The sequence below is a fragment of the Brassica napus genome, chromosome A7 (genome assembly GCF_020379485.1).
Source record: "Brassica napus cultivar Da-Ae chromosome A7, Da-Ae, whole genome shotgun sequence".
NCBI classification, from domain to species: domain Eukaryota; kingdom Viridiplantae; phylum Streptophyta; class Magnoliopsida; order Brassicales; family Brassicaceae; genus Brassica; species Brassica napus.
Genome location: NC_063440.1, coordinates 1,385,213 through 1,409,064, shown reverse-complemented (window position 1 = coordinate 1,409,064; position 23,852 = coordinate 1,385,213). Strand labels below are relative to the sequence as shown.

The following is a 23,852-nucleotide window of genomic DNA, read 5'->3' as shown; positions in this document are numbered from 1 at the left end:
TATCGGCTATCCGGTCGATCCCTTAAAAAATACACCTAGTGCATAAGTATATATTCACCAAATGGCAATCACATTGCCTTATCCAAGTATGAATAATTTGTTTGAATATTTTTTGACTAATGTTAGGAGATAGCGAGATTGTCTGTTACGGGTCTACAATCTAAAACACTTAGCCGAAGTCCAAGCCTACACTATCCAAAAGGTACCAATTTCTTTCCAGCGGAATTTAAATTCAAGACAGACGGATTTACGCTGTGCCCCAAAAAATTACTAGTAGACTACAAAACTTGGTTTTGAAAACCATATATTAAAAAGCTTAACTAAACCATTCAATTGGCTTATAAACCATACCCAATTAAGTAATCTAAACCTCTGTCTTAACCGAGTCCCTTAACCATCATGTCCATCACCAACCTAAACCACATCGAGATTAAGCCACTACTGTATACAACAGTGTCCCTTTTCTCCAAAACTTGTGTGTGTATGAGTTTTCTTCCTTATAGTTTGATGTGGATGAGAAAAACAATGACACTGAGACTAAGTTTCCTTGGACAACTCACATCTTACACTGGACTTGGTCCTCGAGCAATTATGATATCTTCCACTATATAATATATTGCTTGCCAACTCCATTGTTACGCATCGTTCCATCGTTGAAAGTTTATAGATTATCTGGTTTTTTAATCCATTTAAGCTATAAGAGAACTTGAAAGTTCCGATTATCTCATATCCAAATTTAATCAGTGACACAATACGCAGTGTAAGATGCGTATGCGGGTTTAAGTACTGCGTATTGTGTGACCTTATATATTCCTTCTTAACTTGTTGAAAATTTCACTATTCAAAATTTGCAATGTGTGTCTAGTAAATCTAGTCTGAAGAATATAAAATAATGTCAAATGACAATAAACTAACGGATCCTAACTCCTAAGCTTCAAATGTTTCAAGTTTTCTTTTTCTCTTTTGTAGTTGTGTCTACCCTTCAGATATATCTAACGGGTTTATTGTAAAATATATATAAATTATGTACGTTGGCAAATATTCATCAATTTCTAATGGATTATGTTTACAAGGTCAGAGTGGTTACATTAGGTTTAGTGGTTTAAACTGAAACCACCTTTGGGAGGGTGTAAGCAAACATGGTTATTTAGTAGGTGGTAGATTGATGTGAGTAAAAGTATAAAAGTGTCTAAGAAAATATTATTATCCTCATAAATAAATTGTAAGATACATATATATATATATATATATATATATAATATTTATATTGTTTTCATATTAGTTTAAAAATTACATATGCTAATTATGTTTTAATATAATATATATATTAAAACATAATTAACATAATTTTTAAACTAAAATGAAAACAATATATTAAAATAATTTAAATTTCATTTCTAAGATAATAATGTATAGAAAATATTTTATATTTTTGATGATTTTCTATATTTTGACTGCTAGATTTAAAATGATTTTATAGATCTTCTAATAATGAAAGCAACTTTATTTTCCTAAGATTTTCATTGTGTTGACAATACCATGCACTCTTGTAAAATAAAATAATAAAATATAATCGAATTTTACTGCTTATGTTAATTTATAAACGTGTGTCATGACATCCAATTAACTAAAAAAAGAATCAACACATTAAAAATAATAGTAGTATGCATGCTGCAGAGTGCAGCCTTACAAAATTGAAATAATCTGGCCTAGATATAGATTATTTCTAAATCATTAGTGTACATATATGTGCTTCTTCCTTTTTTTTTTTTTGGAAAAGGGCATTTCATAGATGTTCTTGAATTGTGATCGCAGGCTGCTGTGGTATATGGCAATATCCCTACTCATGTAAAATAAAAGGAACCTAGGATTAGGATTAGAAATGCGTTTTATGCAGGATGAATTTATTTGTATATATTATCGATAATTTTTTTAATATATTTGATCATTTTATTTATACATATACAATATTTTTTGTTGTTATTATATAATTTCTTTCTGATGGACCGGATCAATTTTTATTAAAAATTGTAGAACTAAACTATAATTTATATATCATGGATTGATCGGATTGAACATTAAACAAATTATGACACAAAAACTTTATTTTTTCCACTACACATTCTTGAAAAAAATGAACAGTAATGTTTCCACAATTGAATTATTTTGATATTTATCTTCCATATGGTTTTGAAAGGTTTCAAATCAACCATCAAACTGATACATGTAATTTTAATGTTTTTAGTCGTATGTTTAAGGAAAACTTACATATTTATAATTTAAAATCATTTTAAAAATTTAAAATATAACATATCAGGAAAAATATAACATATAAGAAAAATATAACATATAAGGTTTTTTTTGTAATTTAAAATCATTTTAAAAAATTTAAAATATAACATATAAGGTTTCCTCATTTTTGTAATTTAAAGTCATTTAAAAAATTTTAAAATATAACATATAAGAAAAAATCTATTTTTTATTATATGGCTAATATGATTGTTTGTTTTTTAATAATATAAAATTTAAAAAAAAAATTAAAAAAGATGCAAAAATTGTTATCAAATCTTTATTATTCATAGTCATTAATTGACATATGTATGTTAATATAATGTTCCCTAGTAATTAGATTTGGACCAACATATTTTTCAATTGATTTTTAAGCTGTCACGTAAGTTAAATTGTCATCATAATTAATTGACACCTAAATATATTTTTTCTTAATTAGTACAAATTTAAGATTAAAAAATGATCTTTAATTAATATATAGATGATGTAGTCGAATTAATTATGTTATTTTTAAAACGTGTGTCATGCATGACATATAGTTAGCGAAAAATCTACAAACTAAAAATAAAATCTGCATGCTGCAGCCTTACAAAAATTTAAAATGGGTTATATACATATAGATTTTTAAAGATGATTACTTTACATAGATGTTCTTGACCACAAAATTAATGATGTGAAATTGTTATCGTAGGCTTTCACGCATGCTACCTTAATGTCTCCATCATTTTCTCAATGCCATTCGACTCATCAGCATTTGACTCCCATAATAATTATACATTATTATCAATTTTTGTCGGCATATAATTGAGAATTTTATAAAGTAAATTAATACTTATTGAAAAAAAAAAGAGAAGAATGAAAATGGAAGTGGGTGCTGGTGGCAGCAAATGGTTGGGGCCTACTTCCAGGTTTACATCCTTGTCGTTTTCTTTGCTCCTAACGCAAGAGCTGTAATCGTCTGCACCACAGAGCATATTAAGTTTTTAACAGGTACATATAATAACAAGCCACGTTTCTATAATTAGACACAAGTTGGGGTGTCGTAAAATATACAGCTCTTTATTGTTTCAATTAAAATTAGAAAGAAATCGAAAAACTAAAAGATTTTAGAAAGAGGAAAGAAGAAGAGAAGAGGAGGAGATTTTAGAGAAGAAGAAGAAGAGAGGAGAGATTCTGTTTGGATACACTGCGGAACATATCCGAGAAAAAGTTCTTTGTTTTTTATTATCTTGCTCGTACCTTCTTCTTTGTGACGACGATGATGGTAGTTAACAGCTTCGATTTATGGCAAAAGGATGTTTTCTTCTCTGCAGCTGAAGAAGTACAAAAGTCTGCAGATATGTATGTATATGTTTTATGTTATTATGGAGTCAGATTATCTTTTGCTTATAAATAGTTAATTTTGATTTTTACTTAATTCAGAATGGAGTCTGCTTATAGATTGTGGATTAGAGAGAAGAAAGATGACATCTTTAAGGAACTTCAAGCAGCGTTGGGTACTGCCAAATGGCAGGTACTGTTTTGGGAACCTCTCTCTGCACAAAAGTCTTTCCTGAATAATCCTTTTACTGTGTTCTTGTACTATTTTGGAATCTCGGTACAATTTTGTAGTGAATAACCAGCGAATTAGACAAGGAAAAACTAGATAAAAACTTGATTGAAGCAAACATTTAGATCCCCTATTCATAAACCTCAAACCCGATTTACTATTTTGATGTAGAATGGGTTTTATAAACCAAATAGAATATTATATCGGTCCGGCAAAACTGAATGTGGTCTTTTACTGGCGGATGTTTATGAAATTTGGTTCAGTTATTCAGTTTTTGGTTCTGTTCGGATATCAATATTAGGAATGAGCTAATGTCCAAAAAAAATTTGGTTCTCTAATTCAGTTCTAGGTTGGTTCAAATTTTCAGGATAATTTTGGATAATTCAAATAAATTTAAATATTTGGGATAAATATTATTCGGGTAATTCTGATAATATTAATTTTTGGATAAATCTACTTGGATAATTTGTTTTTTTTTTCCTGGGTAGTTTGAGTTATAAGTAGTACTTTAAAAATATTTGCTAATTTTTAAACTAAATATTAGGTATAAACTGTATTTTTGATATATTCACTTAGTTCTCGATTCGGTTGGTTTCGTTTCAATTTTTGGTTTAGAGATATACGGACCGCTCGTTATTTGTGAATGGTTCGGTTTTCTGGTTGAGTTCCGGTTTGGTTTTCGGTTTTCGATTTTCGGTTTATATGTCCATGGCTAACTAGCACCCTGGGATTTAAGTCATTGTTAAAGTTAACAAGTTTCTTGAATCATGTTCTCTGGTTTAGTGTGTTCTTGTTGAATTTTGAAGAATGGTTGTGTTTGTTTTTTTTTTGCCTCGTTTTATTTGAGCTTTTTTGGCTATTGCAAATTTATTATGAAACAGTTTGAGGAGTTTCATAATATGTTCTCTGAGTCATCTCATGTTTATTGTGATGTTATCTTGGGGAGGTTTCAAGAAAGTGTGTGTTTGTTTTTCTCTTTAGTTCAAGATTCAAGATAATCGAGTCTTCTTTTTGTTAACTGCAAAATTTAAAACTATGATTTTCAGTTGGAGGAGTTTGAGAAAGCAGTCAGATTGAGCCATAGGCAGTGTGGGGATGATTCAACATCCACAACACGGCACAAACAGTTTGTTGCCGCTATAGAAAACCAGATTCATCGCGTTGAAGCCTCACTGCAAGAAACTTATAGTGAAAATGGAAAAGAACCCCTCCGTTGGGTTAATCTCAGTGAAGAAGAGAGAGACGACTTGGCCATGTTTCTCTCTGGATCTTCTTTAACCTCACATAGCTTTAGTAGTGAAAGCAGCATCAAGTCGAATGTAGCTGAAGTTACAAATGACGTTAATGGCTCTGAATGTGTCATAGACATTCAAGAAAGCGCAAAACCAAGAAATGCAGAGAAAACAGCGGGGACAAGAAGGACATGGAGTTCACCAGATTTCAGTTCCTTGAGGATTATAGTTCCTGGTGATAATGAACAAGAAGAGGAGAAACTAGTGACACAAATCGAATCTACTCCTAAAGTGAAAGGAACTAAGCCTGTCTTGTGGATGCAGAGACTTCCTGATCATACTCAGGTGAGTTCTCACAATCACCTTTGCTCTACTCATTTGATTAGGAAAGACTAACTTACCTTTTATGACTCTTCTCAGCTTGGTTGCTTCCAAAATCCGATACGCTTATCATTTAACCATCCCATCAAGCTCACTGTTTCCTTAATGCTAATGGTGTTTCTTCTATGTGAGTCAATCTTCACTTGTTTTTTTCCTTAAATGATTTTGATCTTGTGAGTGTTGAGTTTCTAATGAGCATTAGTGTTTAAAACGATGCAGTACCCTTCGTAGTGTATTCATCTTGAGAATTCAACCACTGTTCTCAAGAAGCTTATCATCATCCCTCAAGAACAAGTAGAGATTAAAGAGTGATTCACGTATAATTACTTTCCATTTGTTGCTATGCTGTTCTTCAGGGAACATATAAGAAAATCATAAACTTGTGACACTGAGTAGAGTTTACACTTTGGTTTTGGCTATCGTTTATTAAGAATGTAAATGTAGAATACGTTACATAGTTTTCAAGTATTTGTTGTCTCTGCTCTTTTTCTTCTTGCCTTTACAGTTACCAAGTGTCAACCAACAATAGTATATAGGTAAGTTGGTCAAGAATATCATTTTTTGATCAACTTAGAATATCTGGCTAAAAGACATTTGGATAGTTTTTTTTTTGTTTTGAAAAAGAGAGTTTTTTTTTGTGTGGAACCATTCAAGAATTTCCAATTTTTGCATCAATTTTAGTTTGGTTTTGGGTCAATCTGGATAATAAAACACTGACCTAGCTGATAATCGAAAGTTGGATTCGGTTTGATTTTCAAATAATATTTGGATAATTACAGCTAAATACATAATAATTGGGGGTAATTTAGGTAAAATATAATTAGAATAAAATTAGATTTTATTTTTATTTTTATCATGTATTCATCATTTTAATATATTGTTATATATAAATCTATAAATTAAGAACAAGAAAAAGTTTTATGATATAAAAAGTTTTAATTAGTTGTATTAATATTTTTACAAATTTTAAGAATGATAAGTTGGCTTAATTAGTTCAAATAATTTTTTTCAAGTAAGTCAATGATATTTAAATACCCAAAACAATATTTAATTTTTTTTTTCAACATCACTGATAAAAATATGACTCTTTTAGTACTTACTATGAATACTGAACATACAAACTACAAAAGATTTATTTAATTAATATAAAAAATTCTACATCTATCACAGTCACATTTTGATTTATCCATCATACTAATAATTGTAACCTAGAAAAGTAATTTTATTTTAGTTTTGATCCAACATATTGAAAATAATATTCATTGACTCTGTTTTCTAATATTGATAAAATTATACAAACAAGAATAATTTTATTCTGTTTATTTTTAAAACGGTAAATAGATATCTTTCAAAGATTTTATTAACTATTTAGGGTTAAAAAAATTTAATTTTAGTTATAATATATTAAAATAAACACGACAAAATATATGCAAAATCTAATTTATCAGTTTCCTTTATTTTTTTTATATGTGTCCCCTAACTCACTAGAAATTTCACATGTGATTTCTCACTCTACATAAACTATAAGTGTAATATCTCATTCATTCGAGTTAATCGACATCATCTTACACATTGTTAATTTTGGGTTAAGTTTGATAAATTCGTTTTTTTTTTGAAAAATGTATTTTTTTTCAAAAAAATTACAATCTTATTAAAATAATATATAAAAACACAATGAAATTCTATGAAGTCGAAATAGGTTTTTGTAAAACCTAATTTAGAGGGACTATCTTTGTATAATGGTTCCGACTTCGTATAGCTCCGGCAATATTCCATATCCTCGGTTTCAGCAAGTCTTTCTTGGCATGATTCTTATTCACATTCTCCCCAATGTGTTTCACACACTTTCTATGCTTAGCATTCGGTAACTCTGACTCCATGGCACTCTTCAGTCCCTTTGATCTATCTGAAATGATGACAAACCCATTCCCATCTTGTAGAACTAATCATGTTTTATTTTCTTGATAAACTATAACCAACTATCAGTTGTCTCGGATTGAACAACGGCCCAAGCAATCGGGTAGATTTGATTGTTGGCATCATGTCCAACAGCGGTTAGCAACACCCCTTTCACAGCTCTCTTTAAGAAAGGACCATCAAATCTGATCATTGGTCTACAATATCCTCTCCAAGTGTTCTGAAGAATCCCAAAGCAAACATAAAAACCATTGAAAACATCTTCTCCTGCTTTGATTTTGTATGTGTCTACAATGGCTGTGGAACCCTGATTCGACACCATGATCTCATTTGCATATCCTCGAAGATGAGCAAATTGCTCCTCATACTCTTTCTCAAGCCATTTCAGAGCTAAAAGTCTGCCCCTTTGGCACTGATTCCGTGTACTAACTATTTTTCACTTCTCCTTTATAATCTGTTGAATCTCTTCGAGCATCAAATCCGCTTTCTGCCTCAGCTTATCCAAAAATAGAAGTTGATATGAGGCCGTAATATTAGCTATTTAATAATTAAGAAGCCAACTAATATAATATTTATCCACACCAATAAACATTAATGTAGAGAGGAAAATTAGAAGAAGATGAAACACTCCGTTGAACTGAATATGTTTTACTGACCGAGAGAGCATGTGGTCAAGTGGTAGAGAGAAGTGTTTGGGATGTCACTGCATTTCAGGTTCGATTTACCTACCATGTGAAACTAAGTCACATTTCTTGGTCATTCTACACGGATATAGGCTACTGTTTTTCAGTCCATTTGAATACCCGGAAGAGTGTCTATCCGTGAGCTGCACCTTCCATCCAGAAGTTAGGTATGTAACTTTAATAGATCCGGATTTAACCCTTGTTTTACAAAAAAAAAACTAAACATGTTTTGCTCCTTCACTTGGTCTTTTTTTAACAACATATTTAATTAAACTTAAAGTTTGTGATTGAAATATATAATTGCATTAAAATATGAGAAAAACACTAGGATAGCACCAAACCAAGTTTTTGTTCTCAAACTAGCAATCAAAGCTCAAAGTCACAAAAATATGTTTCATTAAAGAGGTAAATATACACTTATACCCTTTGGGTTAATTAATCCAAACCTTAGGATTTAGAGTTAAGGGGTGGAGTGAGTTTTGGAGTTAGGGTTTAAAATTTTATAAAATAAAAAGTAAATATTAAAAAATTTAAAATGAAAATTTAAAAAACTGTTTCAAAAATTATTTTTGAATAATAAAAAAAATTAAAAAAATAAAACGAAAAAAAATTCAAAAAAAAAATTATAAAAAATTTCGAATCTGAAAACATATAATCTGAAACTATAAAAAAAATTTCATTTTTTTTCATTTTTTTCATTTTTATTTTATTTGTTTTTATTTATTTTTGTTTGTTTATTTAATTTTAAACCAAGAGTATTAGGGATATTTTACTTTTTAATGAATGTTATTTTTGTGACTTTTTCCTTCTAGTGCTATTTTTGAGACAAAAACTCAAAAAGTGCTATTATTGACAATTGCCCTTAAAATATTGATATTATTTATGTAAGACTGATAGGGTTGCTCTTATAATCTTCAAATGAACTCAAGAAGACTAACTGTTTATACGAAAAACCCTAGCCGTCAGAGAGAGAAAAACTCCATAGCCATCGGTCTCCCTCCGTGGTTGGCCGTGCTTCTCACTGCCGCTACGTGAGGGAGGATCGGTGTTCTGATCGTTTGTCTCCGGTGACATGCTTTCTTTTTGATGGTCGTCCGGTTTCGTCTCTGGCAAGCGATGGCTCTTTTAGCATCGGTTTTGCCGGCTTTGTATCTCTGGGAAGGGATGGTTTCTCTAACATCTCTATCGCCGGCTTTGTGTCCCCGGGAAAGGATGGCTTCTCTAGCATTTTGATCGCCGGCTCTTTCTCGGGTTACGGGGGTGTATGTAACCGGTTGTTCGTTTTTTTGTCGGTTTTGGTAGATCTTTCAGTGTTTGACTCAATGGCTCGAGCGTTGAGTATTCTCACTACTTCCGCTTCTTCTTATCTCTTCGAGCTTTTGGCGCTTCCAGTTTGTCGAGGTCTTGTGGTTGGGGTTCGACTTTTGGATGGTATACAGCTGTGGAGCCATCTACCTGTTTTTTCTCTGTGACTGGTTTGCGGAGTAAAGCATTAAGACGAAGCAGTGGTTTCGGTTTTCAGCTCATCTCTTGCGAGGAGGTGACCATACTTTTGCTTGTAGGTGGTGGGGTATGGGTACACGAGGGTCCGCGTGTATGAGCTGCTGATCTTTTTAGTTGTTGTCCCCTCTTCGAGTTTCAAGTTTTGATCTTGTGCTTTGGTTTTTCATGGTCGCTGGCGGTTTGTTGCAGATGTGTTATTAGTGGCTTTTGTCTCTGTGTCTGCTTCAGTTTTGGCGTTGTAGTTTCTGCCGGGTTGGTTCCTGTGAGAGTGTGGTTTCGGCCTATATGGTTTGTGGTTTCCTCAAGTCTCTGGTTCTTATGGTTTCAGCTCGTGCTTATTCAGGTTCTATGGAAACTCTCGTTTGATTGTCGGCTGCGTGGAATTAAATATGTTCTTGTTTTTGTTGTTTTGGTTCTTCTAGTTGTGTGATTTATCATTAATTTTATAAAATATCACAAGAGTTAAAAAAAAAAGGGAAAACTGTTTTTTTAGAGCAAAAAAATAGTAATTATGTCCCTTTAGACTAATCTATATTTTGTGTCATATTTTCCTATAATACCCTTTAATATTTATGAAAATAATTTTAATAAATAGTTTTACAAACAAAAAAAAATTTGGAAAAATAGTAACATTTGTTAAAATACCTATATGAACTTAATGGTATATTTTCCAGTTATAAAAAAGTTAAAATTATAAATTTCAGATTATGTTCTAAAAAAAGTAGAAATGACATTCTACGAAGTAGAAAACGAAATCTACTTTTTTCATTGAATCTACAATGTTTAGAATACGTGATCTACGTAAATAGGAGTATTCTACAAATATGTAGAATACACATTCCGCGCTTAACCTACCATTCTAAAATTCTTAGAAATCAAAATCTACACATTAATCTAATTCTAAAACATGTAGAAACCGACTTCTACAGATTTACTATAAATCTAAAACATGTAGAAATCAAATTCTAAACATTACTATAATTCTAAAAAACTGTAGAAATTGATTTCTACATATTAGTTGTATTCTACGGATAAGAAATCAGTTCCTAAAAATATGGAAACAAAATATTTGAGAATATTCACTTTTATATTTTTTTAAAAATCGATTTAAAAAAAAAAAAACGAAAAAGAACAAAAAAAAGCGACAAAAAAACCTTGGCAACCTTCTTCGCCGTCTTCTATATTCCATTGATTGTTCACAAAATTTTCACATTATTTATACCATGATTCATGTCTATGCTTCATGTGGTGTTTGGGAATTGGTTGTATCTTCAGGTTGGAGTTTTAATGTTGATAAAAAGAAAGGGGGAAGGTTACTTGCTTTGGAATTGAAGTCTTCTCTGGAAGAGTTACAGAAAAACGTTATAGAGGATTTTGGTTTTGAAGAAACGTTATTAATCTTCTTAACCTGAGGTTCCAATCCCTCACCGTATAAACGATTAGGCAACTCCAACTCCATACCTGAAAATTGAAAACAATACAACATATTTCTGTTAATAACAAAAACCTAAAATTCCTAAATCTATCCCAAAAATATGATTTAACCCATGATTGTGTACAAAATCTTCTCTAATCATCACCTTAACACATGATTGAAGCCTAAATATCTTAACTAACTCAAAAATGTACCTTTTACCTTTCTATTTTCAAACTCTAAAAAGAAGTGGAGATAGAGTTTCATACCTTTGCAGAACAAACTAAAGAGTGATAGATTCGTAAAAAGCTCACGAAATCGTATGAGTTAGGTCAAATAATCGTCCAAATCAGAGAATTGAGTGAGTTAGGGTTAATGAACTTTGGGTGAGAATTTGATTTTCTCCCCCCTTTGTTCGTGAATGGGAAATTATGGGTTTCGTCCCAGAGAAATCGAGCTTAAAGAGTTGAAATCATGCTTGGTCGGTTCAAATCAAGTGGGAATCAACCCGGATATAATCATACAAAACCAAAAAAAATCGATTTGGGATTCTTTCCTGGGCACGGGATCGATCGATCTATCTTTACAGATCGGTCGATCTGTAAGGAATCGATCTTCGCCGATCGAGTGAAATGGACCAGGTCGATCAGTATATATTTCGCGTTTTTTTGTTCTGAATAATGATCGGGATCGATCGATCCACTGTAACTTGTAAAGCGGGATCGATCGATCCCGCTTGTCGAACTCATTATTTATCTTTTTAAAAAAATTACAATTTTAAGGGCATTACTGCCTTTTTCGAAAAAATTAGTCTAATAAGATATAAAGTAGTATAGATTAGTCTAAAAAGACATAGTTACCTTTTTTTGCTCTAAAAAAACAGATTTCCCAAAAAAAAAAAGACTAACTGTTTCCTTGTGTTCATTAATTGTATTTAATCATGGACCTATGCTTGTCTGAGCCTGTTCTCTTTTCTATATACCGTTTTGTAATAAGTGTAGATTCTTCACTGTAGTTTAAGCAACTCGGTACCTTAAACGAGACTCTTATTTACGTGTTAAAAAAACAAAATATTTTTTTTATATTAGAACCATCATTTCACAGCAAAAATGGAATTATTATTATTATTATTATTATTATTATTATTTGTTTGCCTTTTGTTTTACATTTAGAGTGTTTAGTATACATGTTTATATGTCAAAATATTATTTACAATAAAATATAGTTTTTCATAGACAACCATCATTTTTCACTTGCAAACAATTAAGGGTTCCAACAATCAAACAAGTATTGTTTTTCTCGTTTGTTTTGCGTGCATTTTTTTCAAGAAAGGGCTTTTGCGTTTTGCTTTTGCTTTACAGTTTAGAAGAAACTAGTGTTACCCTCGTGCTACGCACGAATTAAATTAAATGTTTTTAAAATTATTTGATGATAAAACTGCAATTTCAGAATTATCAATAAAAAAATAATTATATTAATTAAATATTCTATAAGTATGGATAACAATTTCATAAAATAGTTGCATTCAAATAAAGATCTTGTAAACGGAAAATAGTTCAAAATAGATATATGTTGAAAGTATTTTATATTTAAAATTTGAGATATATACAACACATAAATATAGTTTAGAGTTCTAATTTCAACGTATACTCATTTTCTCTATCTGTAGTAAATACTAAATAGATAACATAATTTTTTTTTCGACTAAATAACTGAAACTATGGACCAAGAGAAACTTTTCAGAAGAGACGATGTTACCTTTCCAGAACAAATTTGTCTTCTTTATACTTCTGATCTTTTTCATGCTCTGATTCCTAACAAATAAAGAAAGAAAAAATGTGAAAAAATGAGAAACCTGTCCCAAGAAAACTGGAAGTGAGACTAAAGAGTAAAGAGAGATATAAAGCAAGTTACGTATTTCCAGCCAACATTATCTCCGCAACAGCAGCAGAAAATATCAGCAACGGTGTGCATACCCGAAAGTATCATCCTTTCCTCTAAAGGACCCATATTTATGTTCACTCTGAAAAATCAAGACTTAGCATTGGAATCAGCTTCTACAATATATCCAACTCTATTGCATTAGAGAAATATAGTTAACATAATTTTTCTAAAGAGAAGTCACAAAACAGATATTAAAACCAATTTATAAGTAAAAAGAAGGTAAATACTTTACCTTTGTTGCTGATAAAATACTGATAAAATTTTATTTCCCATTTAGGTTTGTCTCCTTTTAGAATCTGTGAAACAGAAGTATATATACACAAGTGTCATTTCCACTCTGAATTATTTTACTGTTTGGGCTCATATTACATCTGACGAATACAGAGTGGAGTTTGAGGTTTTGAAGAAACTGTGAAAATAGACAAAAGGAAGAGCATAAGTTCTTTACTCTTTTGACCGTTTTAAAAAGTTTTGGAAATGATATTTAAAGCTGGAAATATACAGAAGAAAACAGTTGATAATGAAACGTGGGTGAAATTTTGAGAAAATTTAGGAATTAGATGGTTGAAATTGCAGAAAAATAAGGGGTGGAGAATATTTTTTCAACCGGTTGTTTTCGCTTATTTGTTTTTAGTTTTTTTTTTTTGTAAAACTAATGCCATGTGTCAGACTGTTATTGTTCATGTGACTTGTGATTTAGTATATAAGGGATAAGATGCTGGTAAAATAATATTTCCTCCGTTTTGTTTTAATTGCCGTTTTAGATTTATGCACACAGGTTAAAAAATTTTGATTTTGTATATTTCCAAAACAAAACCACAATTATCTATACACCTAACCATTTTTCAACCAATAGAAAAATAAAGTGGAGAATCTTATTAATAAATTTTGCAGTGAAACTCTAAAACAACACTTATTTTGAAACGGAAATTTTTTCCTACAACAACAACTACAAAGAAACTTCTATAAATTAATAATGTTCGAACTACACCAAAACTATAATTTTTTCATTAATTTATAGAGATATTAATTTATCGATATACTAATTAAACCAAAAACTCAATTTGGGACTATAAGATTATATTATTTTATAGAAATTTTTAGTGTATATTAATTTATAGAGTATTAATTTAAAGAGTTTATACTGTAAATCGAAACAAAAGGAGAGTATCAAATATATCATTTATTGCAATACGCACAAATTAAACTGTTCAATCAAACAAAGATCTAAACACGAATACCAATCAAAGCATAACCCTTAGAACTTCAAAGTAATTTCAAAACAGATACGTAACATATGTGTATATATATATATATACACATCAATACTATTAAATTTAGATCATGACCAATTGATAATGTTATGTCCAACTATTTATTTCTATATTTTACTAACTAATTAGTCTACATATAAATATACCTTTTACGTAATTTTCAGTTTATTATAACTTCTCTTTTTTTATTATAACTTTTTCTTACTTCCTATATATTAGAGATCCATCACTTTCATTATTATAATAATAAATTTCACGTATATATTGTGTGTGAGCAAAAAATAGTTATGACACCAAGAACTGTTCCACTAAAAATAAATATTACAGGTATATTTAATTAATCACATTATTTATGAAAAAAATCAATACTATTAAATTTAGATCATGACCAATTGATAATGTTATGTCCAACTATTTATTTCTATATTTTACTAACTAATTAGTCTACATATAAATATACCTTTTTTATTATAACTTCTCTTTTTTTATTATAACCTTTTCTTACTTCCTATATATTAGAGATCCACCACTTTCATTATTATAATAATAAATTTTACGTATATATTGTGTGTGAGCAAAAAATAGTTATGACACCAAGAACTGTTCCACTAAAAATAAATATTACAGGTATATTTAATTAATCACATTATTTATAAAAAAAATCATTGACAGTAAGTATTTTCACTATTATGAGCGCTGTTTTTTTTTTCTTCATGCCCGATACCACTATAATGTATAAAAAAATACAAAAGTTATAATTAAAATATTCAAAAAAAAAAATTAAAACAAAAATATACCCGTCTTTAAAGAACGGATCAAAATCTAGTATATATTATAAAAGCCTATGTAGACAAACAGAAGTTAAATAATGATTAATTCTAGTAGTAAGTAATTTTTTAGGATTGCCCCTCCCCCCCCCCCCCCCCCCCAGTGTTAGGCCAGAAGAGCTTTCGATTTGGACTACCTAACAATAGTTTCACTTAATTAAGCACAGTATGTTAGGCTTGACCTTTTACAATTTAAAGTGAGTTTTTTAGAAGAATCCATTATATCAGTGTCAAAGTGGCATTTTCCTTGCTGCATTAATAATCTGACTTCAATTATCTGACGCTTTCAAATACACCAATATAATAGCTAAACACAAATACAAAATCTAAACGCTATAAAATCATTTGGAGTATGTTTCTATTGCAGGCTTTGTAGCAAAATAAGTTTAATATGGTATTATACAATCATTTTGTCCTATCCGAAATATATAATATGACCGGATATCTATAGTATATGTTGTACTTGTAATATATTACTTACTTTGACTTGATTCAAGATAGAAAATGATAACTAAATAATATTTCTCTGTCTCAAATTATAAATTCTTAAAATTTCACAGATTTAAAAATATATAGAAATATCTATTATAACCTTCTTTAATTACTATGTTTTAGTTTTTTTCATTAAATAATATATATTATAAAGTTAAATAAAGAAAATAGCAATAACTACATAAAGAAAATTGAAACATCTATTTTAAAATAAATTAAATTATAAAAATCTAATATTTAAAATCATAAATAAAGAGATGTATACAATTTGGAAATTTTACAAAATAAAATGGTTGACGTTTTGGCATCCACCAATAAAATATAATATAGAAAAATTGCATCCAATAACTCAACAAAAAAAACCAAAATTAACAAACTAACCAAAATCACCTTTTTTTTCTTCTTTTCTCTTCTTTTCTCTCTTTACTCTCTCTCTCTAAAAAGTTAATTTTAATTTTTGTTTTGGTTATTTCACAAATAACCCCTAAAATATATCTCCCTCTAGTATATTTTTGGAAAATACCAAAAAATAAAGCAAAATCATCACCATCGTCTACTTTGTAATCATCATCACATTTTCCATAACCACATCCATCATTCGGCAATACCTGTAGTCACCCCCACGATAACAAGCAAATCCGTAATTTTAGATGTCAAACATGTAAACACAATCTATTTTTCTATTATACTATTGTATTTGATAATTTCATTTATAAGAAAAATATACAATTTCATATGTTTCATTATTATATCTCTTATACATAGAATTTTTTTCAATAACATCATCTCTTGCACCAAAAAAAAATAACATCGTCTCTTTCTTCGATTCACTATGTCGGTCACGACTACAAATCTACAATGGTAACCACAACCACCACTACAGCCATAGTAACCTCTTCTACAAAATACCATAGTTTCTTCTTCATTATGACCAACTTTCCTCCCTAACAACCGCCGCCGTAGTCACCATGCATGCACTGACTACCATGCACTCTAGTCACCGCCAATGTCGTTGCGATAACCACCACTAGTGCAATAACCACCACCACTGCAGTACCAAATTCTATTATTTTTATTTTATTTTTTTGCTAAGGATGTCTCTAATGGAACACTATTTTTTTTCTCTATATTTTATACTAAAATAGAATAACTCTATTATAGATTTGAATTTGCTCTTAATATTTTTCTATATTTTACTCTATTATAGTGTAACTCTATTATAGAGTAGAATAACTCTATTATAGATTTGAATTTGCTCTTAACATTCTTCTATATTTTACTCTATTATAGTGTAACTTTATTATAGAGTAAACCATTGGAGCAAATCCAACTCTATAATAGAGTTACTATATTTTAGTGTAAAATATAGAAGAAAAATAATGTTTCATTAGAGATGGTCCAAGAGGGACCAAAACCGAAAGAAAAGAAAAAAATGCTATGACACCTAATTATAAAATTAATGATGATATATTCTTAACATTTTATTACAAGTTTGTTACTCCTTCCGTTTTCTTAATATAAGTCGTTTTAGAGAAATTTTTATGTTCCAAACTATAATATTTTCTGTTTTCTAATGTAAAATTTATTAACAGTTAATTTATATGACAATGATAATATACCTTCTATTTTATTATTAGTTGATTCGTGGTTAAGTAAATAATTAATGATGTTGTTATTTAGAAAATGTAAGAAATTAATGATTTTCTTAATTTTTGTGCACAATTCTAAAACGACTTATATTAATAAACGGTGGGAGTATTTCACAAATTAACTCTATATTTATCACCCAACTTTAATTTTGCATAAAAGGACAAAAAAAACAGAAAAAGAGAAAAATACACAAAGTAACTTTGAGAACATGGATATCGTCAAGCGGAGCTACCATTAAAGTCTCACCCACACAAAGTTCCTTCATCACTTTTCTAGACTTCATAATCCCCAAAACGCAAATCATCAAACGCTAAACGCGGAAATATATAACGCAAAACTCTGTTTTCGTTTACCTAATTCTCTGTGGACGCCCTCACCGTAAACCTTCACCAACCCAAATTTAATTCTTCTGTGTTTTTATTCACAAAGTACAAAAAAACAGACAGATAATAATATCTCTTCTTCTCTTCTCTTCTCTTCTTCTTCTTCCTCCTCCTTCCTTCTTCTGTGATTTAATACTGAAGTATATTCAAACCCCACAAAATAAGATGAAGTACATTCGAAGCAACAGCTTGAAACGTCTCTTCTCCTTTAAACGACGCAGTTTCGACTCAGACTCTGAAAACTCAGCTCCAAACGCCAAATGCGTCGAGGGTTTTCAAGAAACAGAGCAGTTTCAAAGACCCAAGTGGAAATGTTTCTCCTTTGAAGAAATCTACGAGGCAACCAATGGTTTCAGCTCAGGTTCTGTCTCCAAACTCAAGAAACTCTCTGTAATGTTTTCTTTAACTAAAAAAAAGGTTTGTCTTTTCTTTTGCAGAGAACTTGGTAGGAAGAGGCGGATTTGCAGAGGTGTATAAAGGGTTCTTAGTTAAAAGTGGCGAAGAAATCGCTGTGAAGAGGATAACGAGAGGAGGGAGAGAAGACGAGAGGAGAGAGAAAGAGTTTTTGATGGAGATTGGGACAATAGGACATGTCTCACATCCTAATGTCTTGTCTCTTCTTGGTTGTTGTATTGAAAATGGTCTCTATCTTGTTTTCATCTTCTCTTCTAGAGGCTCTGTTGCTTCTCTCCTTCATGGTATACAATCCACAACCTTCTTTGACAAAAAAACATATTGAACTTTTATGAACATATGATGCTTTCTTGAACATGTTTTCTGCAAAATCAAGATTTAATGCTTTGGTGTTTTTTTGTTTGTTTATAAATATTTTTTTTTATTAATATTGTGTTATGTAGATTTGAATCAAGCACCATTGGAGTGGGAGACAAGGTATCAAATTGCTATTGGGACAGCAAAAGGGCTTCATTATTTACACAAAGGTTGTCAGAGAAGGATCATACATAGAGACATTAAATCCTCCAATGTTCTCTTAACCCACGATTTTCAGCCACAGGTAATATGTATATATTTTTTGTCTCTTCCTTCTTAATATTTTAACTGTTTCATTGTTATCTATAACTATTCTCCTTTTTATAATCTTCATTTAACAATAGTTTTAAAAGAAGAAAATAATTATCTATGTGTATTTAGATATCTGATTTTGGTTTGGCAAAATGGCTGCCTTCTCAATGGTCTCACCATTCCATTGCTCCAATTGAAGGCACTTTTGGGTACTTTCTTACTTTATTTCTATATTTAAACTATATAACAAAGTGCATGTGTTTTGTATTAACATGTTGATTAATCATTTTTGAATAAATACAGGCACTTAGCACCAGAGTACTACACACATGGGATTGTGGATGAGAAGACTGATGTTTTTGCTTTTGGAGTGTTCTTGCTTGAACTCATTTCTGGTAAAAGACCTGTTGATGCTTCCCACCAAAGCCTACATAGCTGGGTAAATCCAATTTAACCTGAATGTATTTACAATTTATCCGTTATTTTTATGGCATGATCCTTTTAAAGTGTTATTGGTCAAGGTTGTAGAAACTCTGTCTTTTTCACTCGTTTCTGCAAAATATTTTTTAAACAATTAAATTTTATAAATTATGCATATACCACAGCAAAAAAAAAAACCATAACATTTAGATGGTATAGGTTTTTTTTCTTACACCCAACATTTTCACACCGCAAAATAATATACATCTTCAACCCTAACCAATCAGACCTTGATCATATTTTTCGTGTTATATAGTTCAATTCGTATTTAAATTTAAATATTTTTAACAGGCAAAAACCATAATAAAAGAGGGCGAGATCGAGAAGTTGGTGGATCCAAGGATCGAGGAGGACTTTGATATCAAACAGCTTCACCGCATCGCTTTTGCTGCGTCTCTCTGTATCAGATCATCGTCTCCATGTCGGCCTTCCATGATCGAGGTACGTTCATTATGCAATCATATAAAAGTTATTGCTTTTCTTTTTAAATATGTATATAATAGACACTAGTTTTTAGTTTATTTGACATAACTGGTAGTTTCTTTTTCTTCCCTTAATTCAGTTTATACGTTAGTTTTGGCAATAAAAGAATAATATAGTATCATATATTTATTTTTATTAAAAGTTAAAAGCCAAATTAAGTTTTATTATTGGTTCATAGTGAGACGTATTATCGTATCGATATTACTCAACGATTCGCTTTTCAGTTAGCTCATTCGCTGCGTGACTAAAAAGTGTCTTAGTTGTTCATATTGTGATACTGAATAAATCTTGACTTTGTAAAACAAACTAAAACTTAGTTCAATGCCACATATACATATAACATATACATTTATTTTATATATATATATATAGTTGTTTTTTAAAACCAAGTGGTGGTAGTCTAGTGACAATTTCTTGTGGTTTGGTGTATAGCCACATTAGTCTTGGGTTCGATTCTCCATGAGAACTAAATTATCACTATTTGGTCAGTTTGGGCTTGGGTTTCGATCCAAGTGGTTTATATGATAGGCCATAACAAATGATTGGTCCACTCCCTTGCATTAGTCGGAAGGTATTCCAAATTAGGGTCAGACAATGTGGTTCGTTTTCAGGCTAGTCTCTAAGTGCGTTCCTCCCGAAACTGACTAGATGAGCCGATAAGGTTTATCGAAAAAAAAGAGTTGTTTTTTAATTATTGAATAAGATATATGAACCTTATCAATTCAATAAAAAGAAGATAAGTAGTATATAATATATGAAAAGCTCCATTACCGACACCTAATTTTAATTACAGTCCCATACAAAACAATATGATCTTTAAAACAAGAGTTTTAAAACAAGAGTTTTGTATTATTAGTGATTAAACAAGAAAAGTATTGATCTTATATAAAGAGGCTCGTTTACCAACATTAAGCATTGATATCTGTAATACAATATCCAATAAAACAAAAAGAAACTAGTAAACCAGATTTTCAAGATCAAAACACAATATAATCGTACAATTTGTAGTTTATATGACTCAGCCACATGCCAAGAAAGTATTTACATTGTTACGAGATTGGACTAGTATATGTTCTTTTTCTTGGTTAAACTACTAAGCTATGTTCTTAATCACTATAATCTTTTCTTTTCTAATCAATGTTTGTCTTCGGATTTGTGGTACAATAGGTATTAGAAATACTACAGGGAGAAGAAATAGAGAAAGAAAAATGGAAAATGGAAGAGGAAGAAGAAAAGAAAGAAGAGTTTTGGGGATATGAAGATCTTGAGGATTGTGAATATGATTCTTCAATCTCACTTTCTCCTCCTGACTCGATCTCTAATCGAAGCTCTTCAAATCGTAGTAGCTAGATCATCTAAAATTAGTTGTAAAAACTTGAAATATATATCAATTTTGTTTCATTGTAAATTTTGCTTAGAGTTGTCTATTTCGTAAATTAAACACTTGTAGTATTGAATGAGGTGTTCTATTTATTTTGGATGTCGACAGTTAATAATATTTAAAGTTTTAAACCGAACTCGGTCCAGGGTTTCCAAACCCCATATACTCCTGATATTCTGATATCACCTCGGTATAAGATAGAAGACTTTAAGAGTTAGGGCTGGTCCCATTGCATGCATTCAGTTAAAATGGTAGTCGTAGTAATAAAGTGAAAACAATCATTTTGATATTTTCTATCAATTGTATCTTCAAGAATACTGTAAATTCAAATAATTCCCTGTATATTAATTGAGAAACATTACAACTTTTTTTTTATAGCCATGTGTCATCACAAAAATGATTCTTAGAATAACTAGAGAAATATATTGGTTCATCTAATTATATAATAATTTTTTTATTAAACTAACAATAAATTCATTATTAAGGTTTTTTATTATTTCCTTAAATAAAAGTTCCGGAACTACCTAGTGTGGTTTAAGTATACATGACAATTAATGACTTTGAATAATAAATATTTAATAAAAATTAGTGCATCTTTTATCATATTAGTTTAATTTTAAATTATTAAAATAAATTAAGCACCTATATTAACCATATATTAAAATTTAGATTTTTGGTATATGATATATTTTTAATTTTTAAAAACGATTATAAATTAATAAAATTGTTAAAAGTCTCACATTCAAATTTTGTGATCCATGATTTTAAATTTTTGTTATAAAAAAACAAAAATGATTAAAAAATAATATAAGTAAAAAGTCTAATTTAATTAAATATTAAGATTAAAATAGATATATATATATATATATATATATATCGTTTTAAATTAAACTATATACCATATAAAATACATTAATATTTAACTTTGAAATTTACTTTGTACAATTTTTTTTTTGATAAAAGCTTTGAACAAACATTGACAACTTAATTTTTAAAAAATTACAAATTACAAAATTATTAATTCCACAATGAAAATTTTGTAATCAGTAATTTAAAATTTTTGTTATAAAAGATACAAATGATAAAAAAAAACCATATGAGTCGAAAGCATAATTTAATAGACATTAATATGAAAAATATACTATCGATGTTAATATCATTTAAATTTAATTATATATCTTATCGAATAGAAAAAAATATTATTTGGATTAATAAAATTGATTTATATGTTTGCACGAGTTTAATTATATATGTAATAGTTACTGATTTTTAATTATTCAATATATATTTATTATTTTATAATATATAAAAGCATATAATACATAAAATAATTTATATATATATTGCTCATTCCGCGTAATGCGCGGATTTTAATCTAGTGTTTTATTATTACGTTTACATTTTCAGGTTTCAGTGATTTTGATAATTATAACATAATATCATGGTTTTCCTAAGTTCAACTCATCATGTAAACACTAAATACATGAAAGTTCAAATGTGAAACAATGTCACTAAACCCTGAAAACATAGCAGATCAATACACCTTCCATTTTACTAAGATAGATGTTTACTTCCATGTAACAATAAATGTCGTTTTCTACATTTTTGGTTTATAATAGTATTGTTTAGACTGGTTTTTGCACATTTTGACTAAAAATCATTTCCATATTTTTATTTTTTTTAAACCTGGGATATCTGGACCGAGACCCAACTAATTTACAAAAGGAAGAGTACCGACGACTAGTCCGACCCTAGATTTTTTAATCCTTTGTCTAGCCAAAAGAATGATTTAACTTAGTTCTTGGAAGTACTCGAATCTAGAACCGACTACAGTAGAACATCTATAACTTAATACTCGATAAATTAATAATTTCTATAAATTAATAAATTTTATCGGTCCCAACTTGGACCAGTGTAAAATATGACACAAATCAATAAAATAATAATATAATAATATTTTTAAAACTTTCATGTAAATATATAGTCTCATTTAAATCATAAATTAATAATCTAACTATATATAATTTTATATAAGTACAAAATAAACATTATATTATTCATTTTATATTCACAATGAAAATATTTTTATTTTTCTTAACATTTTAATATATTTTGATAATAGTTAGTAAAATTATATCGAAAACTATTTAACAATCATATAAAATATAAAAATATACACCAAATAAGATAATAAAACAATATGAAAGTCAAATTTCTAAAATTTGAATAATGTACATACGATAAAATCAAATATTTTCATATTTTATATATAAGCATATTAAAAATAGAAAACAAATTAAATAAGTAAACTTTTGTAAATTAATATCTTTATAAATTAATAAAATTTCAAAGGTCCAATATTATTAATTTATAGAGATTTTACTGTATATATATATATATATTAGAGACATCATAAAAGGTCTTTTATGGATAAAGAAAATTAAAATGGTATTAGTACGAAAATGTGTATCCATGTGTTATTCCTAAGTATTGGCGTAGTTTTTTTTCTTTTTTTTGCTAAATTATATAGTACTAGGGGAAGTCCGCGCTTCGCGCGGAATCTTGATAGTTTGTCAAATATATTTTTGAAGTTTGTTTCTAAATTTATTGGATTATGTTATTTTCTTTGGTTCGGAACAGTTTTTGCATGATTCTTGCACGATTGGCGTAATTGCATATTGCATACTTCCAAACCATACAACTATTAACTTTTAGTGCTTAATTTGTAATCCGACTTTAGTATTTGTTAAATTCAGTTAATTTTGATTTTAAAATTGTACTCCCACACTGAGCTAACATAGTTTGCTGTAGTTATGAAAATAAACCATATCATTTACTTCTAGTAGTAACATTTGCCATACCATTTTTGCTTAAATTATGAAAAAAAACTTCATCTTTGATCTGTATTATTAACATGTGTATACGGGTTTTCAAGTTTGCACCAATG

The 23,852-nt window shown here is 29.3% G+C and overlaps 2 protein-coding genes across 3 annotated transcripts; both read left to right on the top strand.

Moving 5' to 3' along the window:
- The first annotated feature begins 3,321 nt into the window (after window positions 1-3,321).
- LOC106391095 lies at window positions 3,322-5,935 on the top strand. Of its 2 annotated transcripts, none has more exons than XM_013831666.3 (5): window positions 3,322-3,630; window positions 3,712-3,802; window positions 4,885-5,415; window positions 5,491-5,578; window positions 5,671-5,935. In XM_013831666.3, the coding sequence occupies exons 1-5, from the start codon at window positions 3,548-3,550 to the stop codon at window positions 5,694-5,696; spliced, it is 819 nt and encodes a 272-aa protein (XP_013687120.2). In that variant the 5' UTR covers window positions 3,322-3,547; the 3' UTR covers window positions 5,697-5,935. The 2 variants fall into 2 exon arrangements, with proteins under 2 accessions (XP_013687120.2, XP_048593156.1); XM_048737199.1 differs by having other exon boundaries at window positions 3,341-3,630; window positions 5,654-5,935.
- An 11,384-nt stretch (window positions 5,936-17,319) lies between these two features.
- On the top strand, window positions 17,320-21,041 carry LOC106356137 (receptor-like cytosolic serine/threonine-protein kinase RBK2). Its single transcript, XM_013795957.3, has 7 exons — window positions 17,320-17,899; window positions 17,976-18,236; window positions 18,396-18,553; window positions 18,691-18,770; window positions 18,865-19,000; window positions 19,333-19,482; window positions 20,692-21,041. The coding sequence occupies exons 1-7, from the start codon at window positions 17,704-17,706 to the stop codon at window positions 20,872-20,874; spliced, it is 1,164 nt and encodes a 387-aa protein (XP_013651411.2). The 5' UTR covers window positions 17,320-17,703; the 3' UTR covers window positions 20,875-21,041.
- The last annotated feature ends 2,811 nt before the right edge of the window (window positions 21,042-23,852 follow it).